Below are 21,935 nucleotides of genomic sequence, written 5' to 3' on the forward strand. Positions count from 1 at the left end.
TGACCCTCGCTGTACTACCCACCCTAAAAATTTTCACCCGAGCAGGTCAAAATTTTTGACATGGGCCTTACCATCAGACCTCAGAGAGAGAGAGAGAGAGAGAGAGAGAGCAGATGCTGTGCCACTCCGCAGCTGCCAGTCAGTAACGAGTGAGCGTTGAAGCTACACCTTGAATATCGTTTACTAATGGTTTCTTTTCATTTCTATCGACATGGCTTCAGGTGAAGCACCGGATAAATCATACTGTTTTCTACAAACAGACTGTGAAGAGATAAATAATAAAAAAGCAAAAGTTAGAGTGTTTACGGATGATTCTTTTGAAAATTGCCGTAAAGCACTACACGTGAGGAAAGTTTTGCGTTTGAAATATGGTAATAAAGATTATTTGCCTTTGCAAAGAACAGATACTTGTGGTTATCATAGTCTCTGCAGCAAATATGTCACTGCTTTGAATGCAAAGCAGCACGAAAAAAGTGAAGGTATAAAGCCGTATGGCAGAAGAAGTTCTCAACCGAATTCTCGCTCAAATTCTCCCGCTCAATTACCCACAAGACGAGGATCAACGCAACATGCACCCGATGATCAAAGTCGACCAGGAACTAGTGGATCTACTGCGCCGGTAACTAGAAGGTAATTTTATTAAAGACTTTATTCTTCGCATGATATTAGTAGCTTACTTGAAAAGAATTTATCTCATATTTTTTACTACAATTGTTTTATTTGTATAGAAATAATTTTTATAATTTGTGATAGGAAGTTGTCTTTATTTTTGTAACGTATTGTTGAAAAGAGAAACGAATATTTGAGTAGATATTTGGGGAAAAGCGACGCCGACAAATCATCATGGTGAATGAAAACAAAGTAAATGCGTTGACGGCGTCACTTCCCCCTGATTTTCTCTCCACGCTTCAGAGTCGAGCGAGCGAAAAGTGAAAGTACGCCTTAGACAAATAGGGGAGGGAGCGGGGAGGGATGCTAATAAACAATGTATTTTCAAAAAAAATTGATTTTCGAAAATTCGTAACAGATATTTGTCATTCAAAGTTTCCGATTCCGCAAATTTCAGTTTATCATTTTTTCTGAATAAACGAAAGCACATCTTTTTAACAATCAGATGATCATTAGAACATGTTTTTCCCAGAGATCGTCAGTCTCCCATGGATGTGGACGTAGAAGCCGATGACGAACCAGATCTGAGGTCAGTTAATATTTTGTATAATTTTTTTATCACGCAGTTGGTATATGAACAAAAATCATGTATTTCATATATCTACTTCTAGAATCGTGTGAAAAGTTTTCAATTTTATATATAAAATAACGTGACAATATCTACACGACATTGCCGCTTGTTTGATTGTAAGTTCTGCTTATTATGAATGAAAAGTTTTGCAAATATCGTGATATGAAACAAAAATATCGTTGAAATCTTCATAAAATAAATTCATCATTAGAGACCATTGTAAAAATTTACATAATCATACTATTTTGGTAATTTAATCACTTAATATGAAAAAAATCTGCAGATATGTTTATTCTATTTTTTTTATTTATATTTTAGCGGTGATGAAGTTGATAATGAGTCGGGAGGTAATGTTGGTAAAATTGTGGAACATAAATGCGTTTTTTGTGGGGTGTCGCGAAAGCAATCTCACGGTAAAGAATTAAGGATTAGTGTTTCTACAAAAAGTAAGCTAAAAGATAACATTAAAGAAAATGCGACTAAAGCAAACGACCAGCTTATGTTAGATTATCTGAGCACTCTTAGTGATGATGATCCGATTTTTTTTCACGTTACGTGCAGAACAAAGTATTATAAAAATTATAGTCTTGCGCCGTCAATGGCTTTGCATGGTCAATGGCATATTACTAGAGAGATATACAATCGAACTTATGAAGAAATTTATTTGATGGTTTCGGAAATCGTTACTAAAAATAGAGGAGTTCTTTTATTAAAATACCTAGTTAACTGCGCTCGAGCACTGCTTGAAAAAGAGTTTACCGCTGCTTTTGGGGCTTATGATTCAATCATTACAGCTCACAAATTACAAAGTAAATTAGTTGCACATTTTAGTCCAGAAATACAAATATTTACAATTGCTAAAGAAAAAATGAAAGTTGTAGCGAGTGCAGATAGGATAGATCTACCGCATGTGCAAATAGTAGAATTAGTTAAATGTGAACGTTCAACAGAATTGAGTTTAGTAATCAGAAAACAAATTTATTCTATTGAAAAAACACCACTTCCAGCAAATCTCACTGCTACTGATGTCATTAATGGTGAATGTTCAGCTATTCCCTCTGATTTACATCGATTAATTCAAGGCATTATTTGTGGTAGCGATCCACGATCAATCAAAAGCGAACATTTGCAAAGAAAAGTTAACTCGGTGTGCTACGATTTAATTCATAATGCAACTCACGGGAAGGTTAAAACTTGGAAACATCTATGTTCAGGCGTAGCAATGAAAAGCATGACGAGTAGTCGACAAGTTGTTGATGTTTTGAATAAGTTCGGCCACTGCAGCAGCTACCACATCGTTGAGCAATTAGAAACTGAAGGCGCAATTCCACTGAGGCAACATTTGGGCAACATGGAGCATGCGGCACTGACGCATGCTACACACTGTCTTTCTATTGAAGGAACACAAGGCGACAAAAAATGTGTCGTCTTGCCGCATGCAACAGGTTGAACGGTGTTGCCTGACGATTGCGTCATCTTGCGTCATGAATCCACGTGTCGAATAGTGTCGTCGGCTATCCAACTTGATTCGGTTCGGTGCGGCTTGTGGCATGTGACAATGGAGTGGACGAATGAAACAACATTGTGTTTTATAGAATCGTATCATAATTCCCCGGAGTTATGGGATATTAAAAGCCCATATTATAAAGACAACAAAATTAAAAATGATAAGTTGAAGGAATTATCAGGTAAATATAATTATACTACGGTGATGGAGGTGAAAAATAAATTGTCTTATTTATTAATGTTATTAATTTATTTTTAGAAAAATACAATTGTACGGTGTTGGAGGTGAAAAAAAAAATCAAAAATCGCAGGTCAGCGTTTCATCGTGAACATAAGAAATTCAAAGAAAAAAAGAGTGGCTCATTTCCAAACAAAAATAGCAAATGGTTTGCCTATGAGCTATTAAAATTTTTATTGGATGTAGATGTACCCAAATCAACATCATCAACTGGTGGTAGTGATGAAGAGGTGGGTTTTTTTTATTTTACGTTATTCTATTTGTTATACATATATATATATATATATATATATATATATATATATATATATATATATATATATATATATATATATATATATATATATACAGGGTCCTGCAACAGTGGCGCGGTGTTCCATATCTCTATATAGGAAGCAGATAGGAATCTAATTTTCTATAATATTACCTTATTGCTCGAGCTCGACAAAATAAAAATATTGGCGGTCACACAGGGTGTTCGATTTTTTCTGGGCGGATCCCAACTGTGTCTTTTTAAATGGCAACCTATATTTTTTATCGCTTTTTCGGTTTTTTCATAGAAAATAAAATAAACTTTATGTATATCTGCACTTCGAAAATATTGATGGTTTTCGAGATATCTAGCATGACAGGTTTTTTTTTCCAATATTCGTCACTCAGAATATTTGAAATTATAAAGTGGTGCCAAGTCCAGTTGAAATTTTTTTTTGGTCGGATATTCTACATTGGTAACTCTCTCAAACGATATATCTGAAATCAACATGTGATATACAGGGTATGAAAAACCGCTTGCCAAATTTTGTAAATGAAAATTTGCAAAATCTTCCTTATATTGAATGGAACACCCTGTATATTATTGATCCATAAGAAGCGCCAACGAAACCTCTACAAATTTCATTAAGTATTCCCTATGGCTAAGTTCAATAGTTTTTCTTAAATGAGCATTTCTTTCGAAAAATGGTCATTTTTTCAAAGCGAAATCCATTTGACGACTGATAAGAATATACAAAAAATACCCTTTCCTTAAAATATCGCCCATTCCTAAAATTACCTGTTGCTAGATAAACAAGTTGCGAATTACACCACAAAATGGACGTTCTTGAATAGTTACAATAATTTCAAAAATCTCGGAATTTGTGCCATATTCTTTCGGTCTAAAACAACCTTTCAGCGAATGAAATATTTATTGGAAATCAAGTAGTCTGGCAAATGACAGAACAAAATATTTGGCTGCAAATGAATATTGAAATTTTTAGTCAATCGTGAAGTTGAACTGTCGGTATAATTTCATCAGAATGTTGTTATCAAAAAGTGATTTGATTGATATGATTTTCATATTAGGTGAATCAGACAGGAATTGTTTATTGGCAAGTAGAATTTATTCTCAACGGTATCCAGATAGAAGGCATCCAGATGAAAGATCTTTCCGAAAGGTATTGGGACGATTCGTTGAAACTGGATCTATTAATTATTCCAAACATGAGCACATCAAGCCAGCTACTAATGAAGATAATGAATTGCAAGTTCTTCTTGCTGTTGAAGAAGATCCTAGTAGGAGTCAACGACAAATTGGGAAAATAGTGGATATAAGTGAGAGATCAGTGCAACGAGTATTGAAGAAACATCGCTTGCATCCATACCACGTTCAGTTACATCAAGAACTACTGTATGCTGATTTCGAGAAAAGAGTGAGATTTTGCAATTGGGCCATGAACAAAATTCGTCGAAACGAATATTTTTTCAATAATATTTTATGGTCGGATGAATCGACATTCCATAAAAATGGATTTGTAAATCGACATGATTACCATTATTATGCGACAGAAAATCCTCACTTATTGAGACAGGTGGATTATCAACATAGGTGGTCGATAAATGTCTGGGGAGGCATCATTGGAGAATATGTAATTGGTCCATACTTTTTTGAGGGACATATGAATGGTGCAATGTATCTCAATTTCTTACGAAATGATTTACCAGGTTTGTTAGATGATATTCCTCTTGACCTCCGCAATAGAATGTGGTTACAACATGATGGTGCACCTGCTCACTATTCGGCAGAAGTGAGAGATCATCTAAATGAAGTATTTCCCAATAAATGGATAGGACGGAATGGGCCTGTACGGTGGCCCGCTAGATCACCAGATTTGACGAAACTAGATTTTTTCTTATGGGGATACATAAAAAATATGGTTTACGTTGAGCCACCAGCTTCTCCCGAAAATATGCGACTTAGAATAACGAATGCTTTTCGCAGCATTACACCAGCTGTCTTGCGCAGGGTAGAACAGTCTTTCAAACATAGACTTCAGCTCTGCATTCAAGAAAATGGAAGACATGTTGAATATATTTTATAAAAGTTTCATTATCAACCTTAATTAAACTCTCCCTTTTGTAGTTTTGTGATTTGCCAGTTGACAAATTTGAATATCTAGAACTCCAGCTCTGAATGAATATAATAACATGAAAAAAATAGTTATTTATAATGTTTCTTTCTTTTAACTTGTTTGGTTTGATATTGCACGATTTATGAGTGAAATTCTGCATCCAATGAAAAAATAATTTTCCATTTAGCAAAAAGTGATAGGTACATACATTTATTTCGTTAAAAAATATTTGTTTGGACACCTTCTAATGTACAAAATTGAAACAAGATATCTTTCGTATATTTTTATCAGTCGTCAAATGGATTTCGCTTTGAAAAAATGACCATTTTTCGAAAGAAATGCTCATTTAAGAAAAACTATTGAACTTAGCCATAGGGAATACTTAATGAAATTTGTAGAGGTTTCGTTGGCGCTTCTTATGGATCAATAATATACAGGGTGTTCCATTTAATCTAAGGAAGATTTTGCAAATTTTCATTTACAATATTTGGCAAGCGGTTTTTCATACCCTGTATATCACAGGTCGATTTCAGATATATCGTTTGAGAGAGTTACCAATGTAGAATATTCGACCAAAAAAAAATTTCAACTGGACTTGGCACCACTTTATAATTTCAAATACTCTGAGTGACGAATATTGGAAAAAAAAACCTGTCATGCTAGATATCTCGAAAACCGTCAATATTTTCGAAGTGCAGATATACATAAAGTTTATTTTATTTTCTATGAAGAAACCGAAAAAGCGATAAAAAATATAGGTTGCCATTTAAAAAGACACAGTTGGGATCCGCCCAGAAAAAATCGAACACCCTGTGTGACCGCCAATATTTTTATTTTGTCGAGCTCGAGCAATAAGGTAATATTATAGAAAATTAGATTCTTATCTGCTTCCTATATAGAGATATGGAACACCGCGCCACTGTTGCAGGACCCTGTATATATACATCCTTCTATCGTTAAAGCGTCCAGACAAAAATGCGCTTTATAGCGTCCACCGTTGTTATCTGCAGAAATAGTGTTAATTGAGCTGAATACTTTTTGATATAGATGAAGGATGATGGAGATAAATAAAAAAAAAGGACTTTGGCACGGAAAACAAAACATTGCTATATATTTTTCAAACATTATAGCGCCCTTTCAGTCGATGGACAATTGGGCGTCTTTTATATTCAGCATTACGTATATATGATAGCCTTTAGAGCGTCAATTTTATTACTGCGTTGTTGCCGCTGTGAGTATATTTCTGCTATTTACAGAAAATAGGAGATCCAATAAGATATAATGTTGTTATTGTAAGTAGGATGGATCCATATCATGCTATCGCAATGAAATTCCAGAAGAATCCATTCAACAAATTACAAACACTCAAAACATTAAAGACAATGGACAATGTTCAAATGGATAATTTCTTTACAAAATTGCATTAACTTCAGAATTACATGATGGTTATCATTTTATATGGTGTTATATTTTTATATGGTGTGACATTTGTGATCATTCAGGACACTAGTATTGTCTGTGAAAAGTTTTTACCCTAGTTGTGCAAGATACCTTGCACCTGGCAAAACTTTTAGAATACATATAAAATAAAATGTTATCCAATTTTAAAGCACGGAGTATGGGGTGATATTCCTTTATTAAAAGACAAAAGAAAATGTTTAATAACTGTGAAGCGAAGGATGAGAGATATTCAACATGAAGGTAGTATCGTGTAACAGTGATTGACTCTTAAACTCTAATTTGAAAAGTTGTTACTTGTATGTCGTGAATGGGTCGCTCGATATATTCGAAATATTGAACAGATTCTGAGACGGGTATTGCATTACTTTCTTATACTCCGTAAAGTGAAGCATACCTTTATCATCAGCTAAAATTGGAAATTTCCGAAAAGGGTCGATTTTCCAGTCCAAAAAATCTATTTTTGAAAAATGTCTGTGGGTCGGTCTGTCAACACGATAACTCAAAAACGCTACCAAAATTTTTAATGAAATTTCAAATGTAGGTTCAGAACGTAAAAACTAAGGCTAAGTTTGTAAATGAGCAAAATCTGATGTTAAAATTTTTCGAAAAATTCCATTTTCATATATTTTTTTCAATTTTCCACCCGAAATAATTGTTTTTTGAAAAACTATAGTACTTGGGGTCAACTGTGTTTCAGTTTCTAAAATCCAGGGTGTTGAAAATCACTTTTTCAACTTCAAAGATGTTTCAGCTAAAACTATATTGATTATTTTGAGGGCTTGAATGCCCCTATATTTACTTGAGTTTGGTTGGGTTTTTCACTCACTATATATTTATATCTGTTCATAAAATCTGCCTCTTGGCGATAACCGCTAGTTTTAAAAATAATATTTTCTTCCAACCCCAATGGTAAACGAGATATCTAGGACCGACACGGTCGACCTTCATGTAATGATGTCTTCACAAGTTTTTTAAATGAAACAGCCTATGTTTTTCTCAATTTTCGCATTTCCCTAGCTGAGCTCATTTCAGAAATTATACATTGCTTTAAACTCCCCTTCAATAATAGGGTTAGGGAGTTAACTAATTTCGTTATTCAATAATCATTTCTGATCATATAAAAATCACAATGACTATATAATATATATATAATAAATATTTCGTTTATATAGGTGAGTGGAAAAGTAGTGATTCAAATAACAGAGTGATAATTGAAAATACTTCTGAATACTTCTCACTCACATATATGTACAATCAATCACTTTAAAAATACTTCACTAACTTTCTTAGAAAGCTTCTGATGATTCTTCTTCCATATTCTCTGTTTCAGTATCACTGTCATCATTTAAACCAATAACGAATTTATTTCTACCATCAATATACCATCCAACCTCCATATTTCAACTAAAATAATTTTTTTAAATCATTTCCTGTCAGTCTTCTTCGGCAATATTAAATACTCTTTCTTCAATTTGCTCTATCAGCTTCTAATCAAATTTTGTAAAATTATTGTTACGCTTGATAGTTTGTTTCAATTTTCTCCAAATCAACTCGATGGGATTGAAAACATAAAAACAGGGAGGAAGTCTTAGTATGGTGTGTCCATAGTTTTCATCAATACTCTCAAGGGCATACACTTTTTCAAATGTTTTTGTCTGTACAATTTCAAGTAGTTGGTTTTTAATATAGTAATCTTCAAAATACAAATTGTTATCCATTAAAAACCTTTGTATTTTCATCTTTCCTCGAATTTTTATTCGGTACTTTGATGAGCTGTCGCGAAGGAAGCGTTGTCAAGAACTATTACACTATTCGCATCCAAATTTGGGAACAATGTGTATTCGAATCATTCCTCGAAAATATTAGCTTCCATGTTCTTATGATAGTCAACATTGCAGTCCTCAAGTTTTTTTCCAGATAATTTCAAAGAATTCGGAAACCATCCTTTTCTTCCTCAGTAATGCACAATGATTAGTCGCGATCCTTTGTTTGCAGGCATGTTAGGCGTACATATTTTCGAACCATCAGTACACCCTTTGTAACTGTGTCGTGTCATACCCAGATTCGTCTAAATAGAAAATTTGTTCTTGTCTATATTTAGTTACATATTCTAAGTATTTGTTACGCAATTCCACTATTCTTCTGCTTTCCAGAACTGCTGGACGTTTGTTTATTGTTTAAAATGTATTTATCTAAAGTTTCTTTATCTAATTCTGAAGAGTTTTGTCACAGCAGCTCACGTTATGGCCGGAACTATTCAATTTCTTTCTTATGATTTCAGTTGTAGAAATCTCATTGCTTTTATAACACTCGTATATCTTTTTTTTCAATGATTTCTTTAGATGTGATACAGGATTACCAGTATCACATCGCGTCTTGCGTTCATAAGATTTCTTTTTGACTATTTTACGTACAGTTGAGAAAGGTCAAATCTGATGTTGCTTGTGATAGTTTGTTTCCCTCGAAACCAAACTTGAAATGTAGATTTTCATATACATTGAAACATACTCTCTGTGTTTCAATATTTGAATGCCTCCGAATCTCTTTCACTTGTATCTCTTTTTCGCATTGTTCACCATCGCTATTGGAATCACTTCACCGGAAAAAATCTACGTTGTTATCACACTCGTTATTACTATTAGTACATATTCAAGGATGCCACATTTCAAACAGATAACAAAAATTTCAAATAATTATAACTGCACCAATATCGAATTTCAACACTCAAATCGCACGATGGCAATAACCATCCCCGCATTCCCCGAATTCTATTCGTCACCGTAACGTGACTTCAAATTCAATTTCGTGACTCTTAAGCCCATCATAAAACTCGGTTAGTAAAAACTATCCAATACGAACCGCCAATTCTACAGTCCACGTGAACTAGTTCGCAGCCGGTCATTTCCATGTTTTGGTTTTTTTGGCCTTTGAGAGTGCCGTCAACTTTAACTGTGCACAATATCGTTCACTTCGACTATACCAAAGTTGGCACACATCACAAGTGGCTTAAAAAATAATAAATGAAGAATAAACGTTCATTAACAAATTAAACAAATTGCTTAAAAGTATTATTTTTTTTCATTTCTTTGAACTATACGTGAGCTATAAGGCAATAAATGCGGTTAAGTCATTGTCTATTGGTCAATAATGTACAAATTTAAATTTTGTTGTGAATTTTCTATTGATGGTTTTGGTAAATCAAAATCCAAAATTGACCGATTTCAGGAGTTTTTAATAGTACTTTTTTTTAGTTTATAATGAATTTATGCGTTACTTGGACGTACTGTATATATAGAAACGTATCTAAGAAATTAAAAACTGGGCAGTAACTTGGAACTTAAATTTTAAGTGAAAAACAGATTAATTCCTATTGTTTCATGTATAATTTGCGTACTTATATTGTTTCGCGTTTACGGCGTCCACTGACCATCGGCATACAACGAACGTTAGAACTCGTTTTTTTTAAGAATACGAAATATTTTTATGATCGAAGAATAGGACCTACGTACTAAGTAGTATTATACATACTGCGTTTAAGGGTGTTTGTATTAAAAACGTGATTCTGTTAGTAACAAAAAATGAATACATCTGGTGATCCCGTTCATGTAAGTATTCATAATTTTATATGTGGTATATATTAAGTTACAACTTGTCTTTTTCAGCATTTTAGTCCGACTCAACGCATTAGTAGACGTAGCTTTTTTCGCCAATTTTGTAACATTTCTGTTTCGCCTGTACAATCAGAACAACCGATTCAGAATGCAAGTATTTCGTCTTCAGATCCAGAAGAGTTTACTCTAGGTAACTCAACTTTGCAAAATATATCTGACCAACTTAAAGATAACTTTCACGAAAGTCTCTTTGATGAGGTGAGAAAATTTGAAAGTTCATTTTCTTATGGTCTTTTTCGTAATTACAAAAAAAATGCTCAGTAGATGTAATTGCTGACATACCTATCTAAAACATACAGGGTGTTTCACCAGACCATTCTCAATCGAAATTTTTTAACTCCATGAAAATATTGTTAAATAATGTAAAACAGGGGTATTTCAACTCCTTGTGAGCACAAAAACACTAAAAAAATTATTATAGTTGCCCTACAGCAGTTGATGTGGATTTCCAGTGTCCAAGTAGAAACTTTCCGAGTATCGCTTTCTGCATTTAAATGCATGTGAAAAAAGGGGCACTTTGCCGTTGAATGGTAAAATCATAACTAACTATTTTTTGGTAATCTTCGATGCGAAAGTCACTCCTTCTGAGTCAGTGGACTCTGATTCACAAAAATATAAATTATATCAAAACAAAGTCCACATGAACTCAAGAATGAACTTACATTATTTAGAATAGCGATGACAAATCGTTTCGGAATTACAGAAATGTTCACCTCTGTCCTTAAAGCCAGGGAAATACTACTATATTTGAAAGAATTGTTTACTTTTAGATTCAATCTGATTCTTCTGTAGACGATACAGACAAAGATCCGGACTATGTTCCAGGTTTTAATTCCAACGAAAATTTATTGAATGATCAGGTAAGTTTTTTTGCGGATGAATTATTACTTTACTTATTGTTTTTTTTGCTTTTGGTAACAAGTTAATTTTCTTTTTTTTTGTAACATCATCTCATATTTTCGTTTTAATATGTACAATGCCAAAGTTGTGAAATATTTATTACCAATAATTGTTTTTTTTCTACATTCATAGTGTGCGTCTACCAATGGAAAAAATATGTTTCTCATAAAACGTTATACAATAAAAGTCCATAATATTCAGCAATACAATTTGTGATATGCTTTAATATCTATTCAGGGAAATTCAAGGTCGGAGGCAATGTTTCGAAAAGTAATTTACATATATTTTGTGGCGATGAAGAACTTTTTATCAACAATATTTCTTTGTGAAAACGTTTTGTCCATACACACGTGTATAAGTACCTTTAAAATTTTAAAATTATAACTCAAAAATAAATGTGTGCTCCATGGACAAAATTTAAAAAAGCGTTTTAAAAACAATCAAACACTTTTAGGTGCCCTTACATTCGTCAGAAAATAATGACGAGGATAATCTTGATTATCTTTCCACTAGCAATATAGCTGCTTTGAATAATTCAGATGCGTCAGGCAATGCAATAGAATATTATCACGAAGATGAACTTGATCACGTTCCCACTAGTAATATACCTGCAGTGGATAACCACGAGGTAAGAATAAAAACGAAACAACCTTAACTATCAAAAATAGAAGAAAAAAAGACCATTAAAATGAAAACAAAGTATCGTTATTCCTACATTTGATTTTTGTTTGATATCAATAAATTGAATTGTACGATTAAATGTTGAACTCTTGAAATTTAGGGTAGTTGTCGTGGTATAGGAGTACCGTCGGAAAATTAAAACTTTTTGTGTACGTAATTAAGACATTATGATACGATTACCCTTGAAATTGGTCGATTGACCACCTAGAATCCGAGATAAATTTAATTAAAAATTGGGTATTCAACACGGACTGTAGTTTTCGTAGTTTTGTGTCTGTTTCTTCTTTTCTATTCTATTTTTCTTGTCCAAAATAAGCGTTTTACGTTGAATCTCCAGAAAATCAATGAGTTTGTTCCGAAATATCTATTTTATTTTGATGTTTTGTGATTTGATATTATTGAATATTAAGTTCTTGTTACAATATTGTACAATTTTCAGTGTTAACAAAAAATAAAAAAAACTGTGCACCAAAAACTTTGAAAATGTATTAACTTTTGAAAAAATTGATCATGTTTAATACCATAGTTGTGTAATTTGTTTTCTAAAATGAATCGTTGCTGTCTATTTATCGTTTCAGCAACATTTTTTTTCGTAGTCCCCATTAAAAAAAATGGGTTAAAAATAAAACACTTAGATGGCCATGACTTCAAATCTAGATGTATTTTTCAATACTGAACAACTTTTTTAAATAATATTTCCCGTGATTTTTCAAAATAAGAGTACTGTATTCTTCTTTATTCTTCTCACAAAATCAAATATTTGAAGGCTTCTCGTATATTTCGTGTGTTGTCCTGTATTTTATTAGTGCATGTTTAGTTTTAAGGAATGCACACACTTTTATCAAGAATAACTTCTTGTCGAAAAACCCTTAATAAATGAGTTTCCCATATGGTGCATACTTTGGGGATGAGACTGTACATCAATTTTGAATGAGTAACGTCTCCACGGGTACAGTTTTAGTAAAAAATTATGGATCACTTAGCTACAAGCTCTTATACTTTTATGTCGCTCATTATCTGAATTTTTTGAGAATATTGTACCACAACTTCCTTAAGTCAGTATCATTTTCAGTTTTTTTAATATTTATCACAAAGTTTTGCTGTGTAAATAGTCATTTTACACTATATTGGAAATAATTGAATTTCATTGACTCTCGAAAAAATTTTGATAACTGACAATTATGTTTTTTTTTCTTATTAGTCAGTGGGCTATGCTTGAAGACTGGCAGTAAAGAAATCCAAAGTAATGAACTTTGAACGTTTAAGCCAGTCTCGGATATACCTACACAGTATGTTGAATGGACTGACGCCTATCAGAAAACAACTACTCCCCTGGCTAATAGCACAAAGGGCGTTGGATTAGATTCGACAAACGTCAGTGGAGGAATCTTCACAGAAAATTTTCTGCATATTCAATTGGCAATACAATTTTGGAATGGGCACACTTGCAGACCGGTTTCGGGCTCATTAGCCACTCGTTAGTGGCTGAAGGTCGACTCTTTCAGTTGTGTTGCCAATTGCATATGCAGAAAATTATTTGTGAAGATTTCTGCACTGACTACTGTCGCATATAATCCAACGTCATTCGTGGTATTAGCCAGAGGAGTAGTTGTTTTCTGATAGGCGTCAGTCCATTCAACCTACTGTGAAGGTATATCCGAGACTGGCTTGAACGTTTGAAGTTCATTTCTTCAGATTTGATAATTATGTGATCTGTTTCTTTATTAATTCATTTTCTATCAATACGTGCAATACTGTATACCTGTAATGCCTCGGTCTATAGTAGTTAGGAAATGGAATTTTTGGAAAAATATTCAATAGAATCTCCTTTGAGAGTTGAGTGTTGAAATTTAACTATTATTCAACTTCAACTTTAACAACTTCAACAAAAAAGTTTACATCAACGTATCCTGACTTCTTAACAGCCCATCATTGATGCTATCGAAAAGATTATACAAGGTAGTCGAATAATTCATATTTTTCGTAATTTTTGACCACTTTGTATGAGTTTTTCAGGTCCATCAATGAAAAGCTAACCAATTAGGCGATGTAAACCGTTAAGCGAAATATTCATTTGTTTTGACGTAAAAGTAACATAAAGATAAAAAATAGATTATATTCAACACCGAGTAGCTCGGTAACAAGTTATTTTAGACACTAAGTAGTAGGTGAAATGAACCCCAAGAGGAGATTACTAAACTTTGATGAAGTGTCTACTGGATGCACCATTTAAAAAAATATAACTGATGCATACAACTTGTGACACTTACTGTATATTCCAAAATATTTTATTTCATATATCCCTAGTGAATATACAATATACATAATTTACCTATGAAAAAAATATTCAAAAATTCCACAGATTGGCTACTATGAACCAAAGTGTTACAGATGGACTACCCTGTACCTACTACTACTATTACTATATTTTTTCCATTTTAGACCGAGGTTCCTGCCAAAAGCAATGATTTGATCCAGTCTGAAAATCAAGGAACCATTTTAGGCGCCTTCAAACTGAACCGAGAAAAGAGATTAGGCAACAAGAAAAAAAACTTTTGTATGTTCTGTGAAAGTTATGTTCTCAATTTCGCTAGACACCTCGTAAGATCTCACTCATATGAAACTGATGTTCAAAAAATCATATCTCTCTCACCTAAGAATAAAAACAGAAAAATCCTTCTAGAAGCTATTAGAAAAAAGGGGAACTTTCTTAATAGTAGCAATATAAAAAAAACCTGTCAGATCCTCTTTATTTAGTAAAAATCATTTACCCTGCACTAATTGCTTGGGACTATTTTCGAGCAAGCAGCTTTGGCGACATCGCAAGAAGTGCATGGGGCGTAGTGATAAATCACATCAAGCAAATGGGCAAAATCTACTTCTGAAAAATTTAGAAATCGACAAACAACTTCGGGAACAAGTTTTTCCAAGAATGAGACCAGATGCCATATCCCTAGTTGCCAAGAGCGATAAGTTGATCTGTGCATTTGGTGCGCGGTATTACAAAACGCACAGAGAGAAGCACTTTATAAATGTAACCTCTCGTAAAATGAGAGAACTTGCCCGGTTACTCATTGAAGTCAAAAAAATTAAGCCAACAATACAAACTCTTTTCGATTCTCTACATCCTCAAAACTTCGATATACTTGTTGCGGCAACCAAAAATGTTGGACAATATAACGAGGAAAACGAAGTCTACGGATCGGCATCAACAGCACTCAACTTGGGAACAGCAATAAAGCAATGTTGTGAAATAGGGATTTTGTTTGTACTTAAAAGAAAACAAGTGCATTCAACGATTTCGACTGCCGAGGCGGAAGCTGACTTAAGAGGTTTAATTCAATTGTTTGATAGTGAGTGGCGCTACCAAGTTTCAACACAAGCTTCAAATGATCTCAATATGAAAAAGTGGAATACAATAACAATGGTACCACTTGCAAGTGATTTGAAGCTTCTAAAGGATTATCTGAGTAACAAGGTCAAGTCATTAGTACATCAATTAAACAGTAAACCTTATGATAGAGATGCTTATGTTAGTTTACTAGAAATTACATTTTGTCAGGTTCTTATACTTAATAGACGACGACCCGGTGAACTACAAAGGCTTCCGCTGCACATCTACGAGTCATCTGAAGGAACTTCACAAAAGTACGAAGAGTTCGAAGATGTTGTGTCTCCTACTGAAAAAATATTACTGCAGACTTTCAAACGGATAGTTATTCGTTGCAAAAGAGGGCGCGGTGTACCTGTTCTTTTCAGTCCCGATATTCAAAACAATATCAGTATATTGTTAAAAAATCGTGACAGATTAGTAGCGAAAAATAATTCTTATCTATTTGCAAACCCCAATACAATTCAGCCTATTTGTGGTTACAAAGTCATTAAAAAATATGCGGTCCAGTGTGGTGCAAAAAACCCTCAAGCTATTACGGCTACAAAATTACGGAAACATTTAGCTACACTGACGCAAATCTTTAACATGTCAGAATGCGATTTAGAACAGTTATCGACTTTCATGGGCCATACATTAAATGTTCACCGTGGCTCGTACCGATTGCCTAATGATGTTTTCCAAACAGCGAAGATCTCCAAACTATTGTTACTAATGGAAAAAGGAGACGTGGCCCAATACAAAGGAAAGAATCTGGACGAGATCAATATAGGCCTGGATCTAAACTGTGACGTGTTAAGTGATAACGACGACGGAGAAATTGATATTTTGCCCCAGAATTCAGATACAGCTATTGGCATGACTCTACCAGGAACTAGTGGCGATATTATCGATGAATCACGTTTGAAAGTAGTTACTAGCCCATTTCGTCAAAAAGAAAGAAGAGGATCAAAGAGAACATTAGTACCTTGGACAGAGGAACAAAAACGTGTAGCACGTACATTTTTTTCTAATAATATAAAAAATAGTATACCCCCCAAGAAATTGGAATGTTTCGAGTTGAAAGAAAGACATCCTATACTATTTGAAAATAAAGACTGGCTAAAACTTAAGGTGTTCATTCAAAATGAATACATGCAATTAAAACGCACAAAGAAGTAAGCGAAAATTTTAATATTTTTAATTTTTGTATTCCTTCAGGAATATTTTTTTTCAATTCGAACTCTGTAATATTGTAGTTTCTTTGTTTATTATGTGGATTTTATGTAGAAATTACTTTTTTTATGTGTAAAAAAATACATTTTATTTGTCCCACACCATACATTGTTTTATAATTACGATTTATCAGGTATCAAAACAATAAAAACCAGATTTATAACTTGATTAAAGTGATTTTCTTTATCGCGTTTTAGCTTCCGAATGAATTCAGGGGTAGTAAACATAAAACAGGGTCTATCACAACGAGCGATCGTTAGGATTATATGGAGAACAATTCAAAATAAAAACTTGAAATTTTGTGGTAATGAGTTTTACAAAATGACCTCCACTAAAATATTTTCAACTTACGGTCTCTTTCCGTTATACCGGAAATTGAGGGCAATTTCTTTATTTCAAATGAAACACCCTGTATTTTATTACATTTTTGAATTTTTCAGCCCATTATAGACCCACTTTGCATAACAATGCCTGAACTCAAATTTGTTAGTTTTCGAGATATTAATTTTTTTCTGAAAAATTTGACAGTTACAACACCACACCGAAAAAATCATAACTCTTTGAGAGTAACAGGTGAAAATGTGAAATTTCACAGAATCAAATATTTCCCAAAATCGGATATATCTTGCCAGGGGTGTATTTTAGGAATAGGACATTCTTCATGAATTCAATATCTTTTTTTTTCGTAGTATCCAAAAATAATAGAATAGTGTATGGTTTCCATTTGAAAAAATCGTGTTTCATCAGTTTTCTCGATGTTATGTTTTAGATGGGAATTTCCATCACCCTGTAAATTATTTTCGAAAATTCGATGGACCTGTTCATGACTTGATGCTCAAGGTGTGATTCTGTGAAATTTCACATTCTCAACTGTTACTGTTACTGTCTATGAGTTATGAGTTCGGAGTGGCGCTGTAACTGACAAATTTTTCAGAAAAAAATTAATATCTCGAAAACTAACAAATTTGGGTACAGGCATTGTTTTACGAAGTAAAACTTCCAGTATACCGGAAAGAGACCAGAAGTTGAAAATATTTTAGTTGAGAAGGCCATTTTGTGAAACCCACTACCACAAAATTTCAATTTTTTATTTTGAATCGTTCTCCATATATTCCTAACGAACGCTCTTTGTGAAAGACCCTGTATGATATTGACATTATACTTGTCTTTTAGAAGGCCTGGAATAGTTTGTATGTAATATCCTACGCTACAAATAATTATATATAACAGAATACTATCATTAAAGAAATGCGCTAGCTCATTGACCTTCCTACTACTACTAAACCTTTTCTTAACGTTGATGTATCCGATTCTCTTAATTCGGCGCTATTAGAGGAGATTGGTTGACGTGACGCTCTAAAGACTAGATCATATCGTGGGGTGAGAACTACAACTAGGTAACTACAAATTTGGCGAAATCTGGATAAGTGCACATATAAATTCCATTAGGTGAGGCCCACACCATACTACAACTAGATATCTGTTGTAGACATTTTACAGGAGTTATTTAGAGTTTTCAAAACTAGATAAGTTGATGATCAGAAAAAAAGTTCAATCTACAACTAGATAAGTTCACTTATCTAGTTGTTCAACTTAGCAGAACTGCAAGATTGAAGCAACAATTAGGCAACTCAACATGTCTAGTTGTAGCACTACAAGTCTGGGGCTTCATGTTTAAAATCAACAGGTGGCTCTAGTTGTCTTGGTAAGGTTGGATGTAAACAGTGTGTGATATTGAGTGCTTTATTCTTCTAAAACTCCAAGATGTATTCAAGAACAAGACGTATATTGCAATTATGCGACATCAACATTAAATAACTTACTTAGGTAATTGAGGATACCAACTCCTTTTGTCAATATCAAAAAGTATTTTTAAACTAGAACTTACAGAGCAATGAAATAGAATGCCGACATTAAAATTATCGGAATAGTCATACAGCGCGGCCAGTAGGTTATGCCGAGCAATGAATTCTACCGGGTTAATGGCGGCAATTCCTTTGATGTGATCTTTGGCGGCACAGTAAGCACGGAAAGCAATCAAGGACGCCGTATTAAAATTTAATTGTAATGTTGTTACAATTCAATAATGTAATTGAAACTTTTGTTTTCTTCCCACACCTTAGAAAAGTTTGATTTTCAGTTGAGACCTTTTGACTTTGGTTGATATCTGATCACCGCTCGCTTAGTTATATCAGAAAATGCGTGAGGCAGGTGCCGGGTTGAAGTACCTCTAAGTATTTTGTTTTATATTTGATTTCAAATCGGATTCGATTCACAGTTTAATTTTTTTTCCTTCAATTTACGTTCTATACATTTTTTCATTCGAGTTTTCGTCATGCAAGAATTTAACATTTTTTTTTTCTAATGTTTCTAATAGTTCTGTTCGATAGTATATTCATGTAACTTTTGCAAGGGTCCCCGTACCGGTTTAAAATTACATTAGGAAAATATATCATAATTTCATAATTTACACTCATTTATATTGATGTAGGTAACGACTGCAGATTGAAATCAGAAGCTAGACCATGTAGTCCATCCTCTCGACATCACGCTATACCTGAAGCTCACAGAGCAAATGACTTTACTGGAGAGACTTGTGAGTAACCATTCATCAAACACTTTACTTATGGAGTGGCTTACAATCAACTATTCTAATTTTATATTTCTCGTTACTAGCGGCACAACCAGAAGAAGTGGGGAATTTAAATGGTACATCCTACAACAGCGATTCCATCCCTGGGCCCAGTCATTCTGCTGAAACCAACACTAGGAGACCAGGTGAGAAACTCGACACTCTTAACTTCAATTATGATACAGATGAGGAAGTTGATGAAGAGCCTTTGTTCTCATCAGAACACTCCGAATTTTGCCCAGAGGAAATGTCTGCAGACGAAACCTCTGAAAGTGACACTGACTACGTCCATACACATCGGATCCGAAAAAAGAAGAACAGCACTGGACGTCTCGACGGAATGGAGGTGTTTCCAGAGCCGACGGTGGAACCACGAAAACGGTTTAGATGTCCAAGCAAATGGGCAAGGACTTTAAGCAAGGAAAAGAGGGCTAGGGGCGAATCGTATGTCTCTTCACGGAAGAAAGTTATACCTGCGATCCAAATGAAACCCCCGTGCCAAAATTGCAGGAGCCAATGCAACTCAAAAATTTCGGAAGAGGAGCGAAATAGGATTTTTTCAGCCTATTATGCATTAGGTGAATATAGCAGGCAGAGGGATTTTATTCATGCCAATACTGAAAAATTGACTAAAAAGCGCATAACAGCCGATAATTCAAAACGGAATTTTACTGTCACATTTTATCTTCCCAGCCAGGGAAAAAAAGTTAAAGTGTGCAAGACAATGTTCCTCAATACCTTGGGCATTAAAAAAGGTGTTGTAGACATAGCGATGAAAAAGCGAACCACCGAAAATACTAACCAAGAAGATAAGAGAGGAAGACACATCAAGAAGCAAACTCCACCAGACATTGTTCAAAATGTAAAAGCACACATCGAAAGTTTTCCTGTCATGCCGTCTCATTACTGTCGTGCAACCACCAAGCGCCTTTACCTGGATCAGAGTCTGAACGTTAACCGAATGTACAACATGTACATTCAAGTTTGTAGTGAAAATGATGAACCTAAGGCAACTTTACCTTTTTATCGAAAAATTTTCAACGAGTGCTACAATTTAGGATTCCATCATCCAAAAAAGGATCAGTGTCGAGTTTGCTCTCATTACACCAATGCTTCATCAAACGAGAAAGACACCTTAAAGGAAGACTATACAAAGCACTTACAGCTGAAAGATAGAGCTCGTACCGAAAAAATGAAAGACAAAGAAGAAGCACAAAATTCAAATGGCGAATCTGTATGTGCTAATTTCGATTTGCAGCAAGTTCTTCTCGTACCATCTGATCCAGCTAACAATGCTCTATTTTATAAACGAAGACTCGCTACGTACAATTTTACGATATATACACTGAACTCACAGCAAGGTTTCTGCTACATGTGGGACCAGACCCAAGGAGGTAGAGGAAGCTGTGAAATAGCAAGTTGCGTTCACTTGTTTTTAAAAGGCCTCCCTAGTAACGTAAAAAACGTAGTATTTTACAGTGACAGATGTGGTGGGCAAAATCTTAATCAGTTCATCGCAACAATGTTCATGATTGCTGTGCAGGAGCTAGATAATATATCAGTCATTGACATGAAATTTCTAGTCCCGGGCCATACACAGATGGAGTGTGACTCTATGCATTCAGCTGTAGCCACCGAGCTGCAAAGAGTAGGCAAAGCGTCGTGGCCGGAAGACTTGAAGCAGATCGCAAGAAGCGCAAGAAGAAAAGGGGACAAACCCTACCAAGTGTTCGATCTTCTTATCGAAAATATAAATGATTACAAGCTTTTTATGAAGGAAAATCTTACGAACCGGAAGAAGGGTGAAGACTCAGAGGAAGTGCGGTGGCAAAAAATGAGCTGGATGCGTTTCGAAAAATCCGAACCGTATAAGATGAAATTCAGGGAGAATTTTGATGAACCCTTCAAAATCTTAGACTTTAATAAAAGAAGCCGTCGGCACACATTCTTGCAGCTAAAGCAGCGGTATGATCAACCAATCCCCATTACCTCCTTGAAATACAGGGATCTGGTTTCTTTGTTCACACTAAAGCCCCCAGCACTCGGAGATAGGTACAAACAATTTTATCTTGATCTGCCTCATGATGGAGATGTCGGCGAGCCCGAATGCGATTTTGACGATTCTGACAACGAAAATCTATAATTTTTTATTATTGTTTTGTTTTTGCTCAATTTTTATTGTTAACTTTGTAAATTTAACTAAATAACATCGTTAGATTTTATCGATTTTGATTTTTCGCTTGTAAAAAAATAGTATTAATATTATTTTCAATAAAAACTTAATACTTAATACTAAATAAACTATTCATTTACTACCCTGCTTGTTGAATGTGATTGAATTATTTAGTTTGACTTTAACATTGTGCTATGGAGGCTTCCTAAATTGGATATGAAAAATCATTTATTAAATACAACATTGATCATTTGGAATGTAAGTACTTCTAACTCAACATCAAAAATATCCTTATTGCTAAAACTAGGTAACTGATTTTTTTTTAGGATACATTATATTTCAAGGAATTTTTCTCGTCAATTCTTAGAAAATTGTGGTCAAAACGAGACATAAATACTTCTAATAAAATATAATCCAGAAATGGTAGTAAGATAACTTTT

At 34.1% G+C, this 21,935-nt stretch overlaps 2 protein-coding genes across 2 annotated transcripts; both read left to right on the plus strand.

Annotated features, from left to right (window-relative positions):
* The first annotated feature begins 211 nt into the window (after positions 1-211).
* LOC141486233 (uncharacterized) lies at positions 212-16,734 on the plus strand. Its single transcript, XM_074183965.1, has 7 exons — positions 212-630; positions 1,142-1,198; positions 1,559-1,686; positions 10,475-10,701; positions 11,274-11,363; positions 11,858-12,031; positions 14,527-16,734. Exons 1-7 carry the CDS (start codon positions 212-214, stop codon positions 14,839-14,841), a joined length of 1,410 nt encoding a protein of 469 aa, XP_074040066.1. The 3' UTR covers positions 14,842-16,734.
* Positions 16,735-19,172: 2,438 nt separating this feature from the next.
* LOC141486113 (uncharacterized) lies at positions 19,173-21,549 on the plus strand. Its single transcript, XM_074183831.1, has 3 exons — positions 19,173-19,286; positions 19,367-19,468; positions 19,544-21,549. Exon 3 carries the CDS (start codon positions 19,570-19,572, stop codon positions 21,463-21,465), a length of 1,896 nt encoding a protein of 631 aa, XP_074039932.1. The 5' UTR covers positions 19,173-19,286; positions 19,367-19,468; positions 19,544-19,569; the 3' UTR covers positions 21,466-21,549.
* The last annotated feature ends 386 nt before the right edge of the window (positions 21,550-21,935 follow it).

Source organism: Leptinotarsa decemlineata, unplaced genomic scaffold (genome assembly GCF_025532065.1).
Source record: "Leptinotarsa decemlineata unplaced genomic scaffold, Ldec_3_MD MMD2_tig00026347_RagTag_RagTag, whole genome shotgun sequence".
Taxonomy (NCBI): Eukaryota; Metazoa; Arthropoda; class Insecta; order Coleoptera; family Chrysomelidae; genus Leptinotarsa; species Leptinotarsa decemlineata.

Coding starts and splice junctions, on each gene's coding strand:
- LOC141486233 (XM_074183965.1), top strand. CDS start 212: ATGGCTTCAGGTGAAGCACCGGATAAATCATACTGTTTTCTACAAACA. Junction 1,687..10,474: donor GATTAGTGTTTCTACAAAAA/GTAAGCTAAAAG, acceptor GTATATATTAAG/TTACAACTTGTCTTTTTCAG. Junction 11,364..11,857: donor AAAATTTATTGAATGATCAG/GTAAGTTTTTTT, acceptor AAACACTTTTAG/GTGCCCTTACATTCGTCAGA.
- LOC141486113 (XM_074183831.1), top strand. CDS start 19,570: ATGTCTGCAGACGAAACCTCTGAAAGTGACACTGACTACGTCCATACA.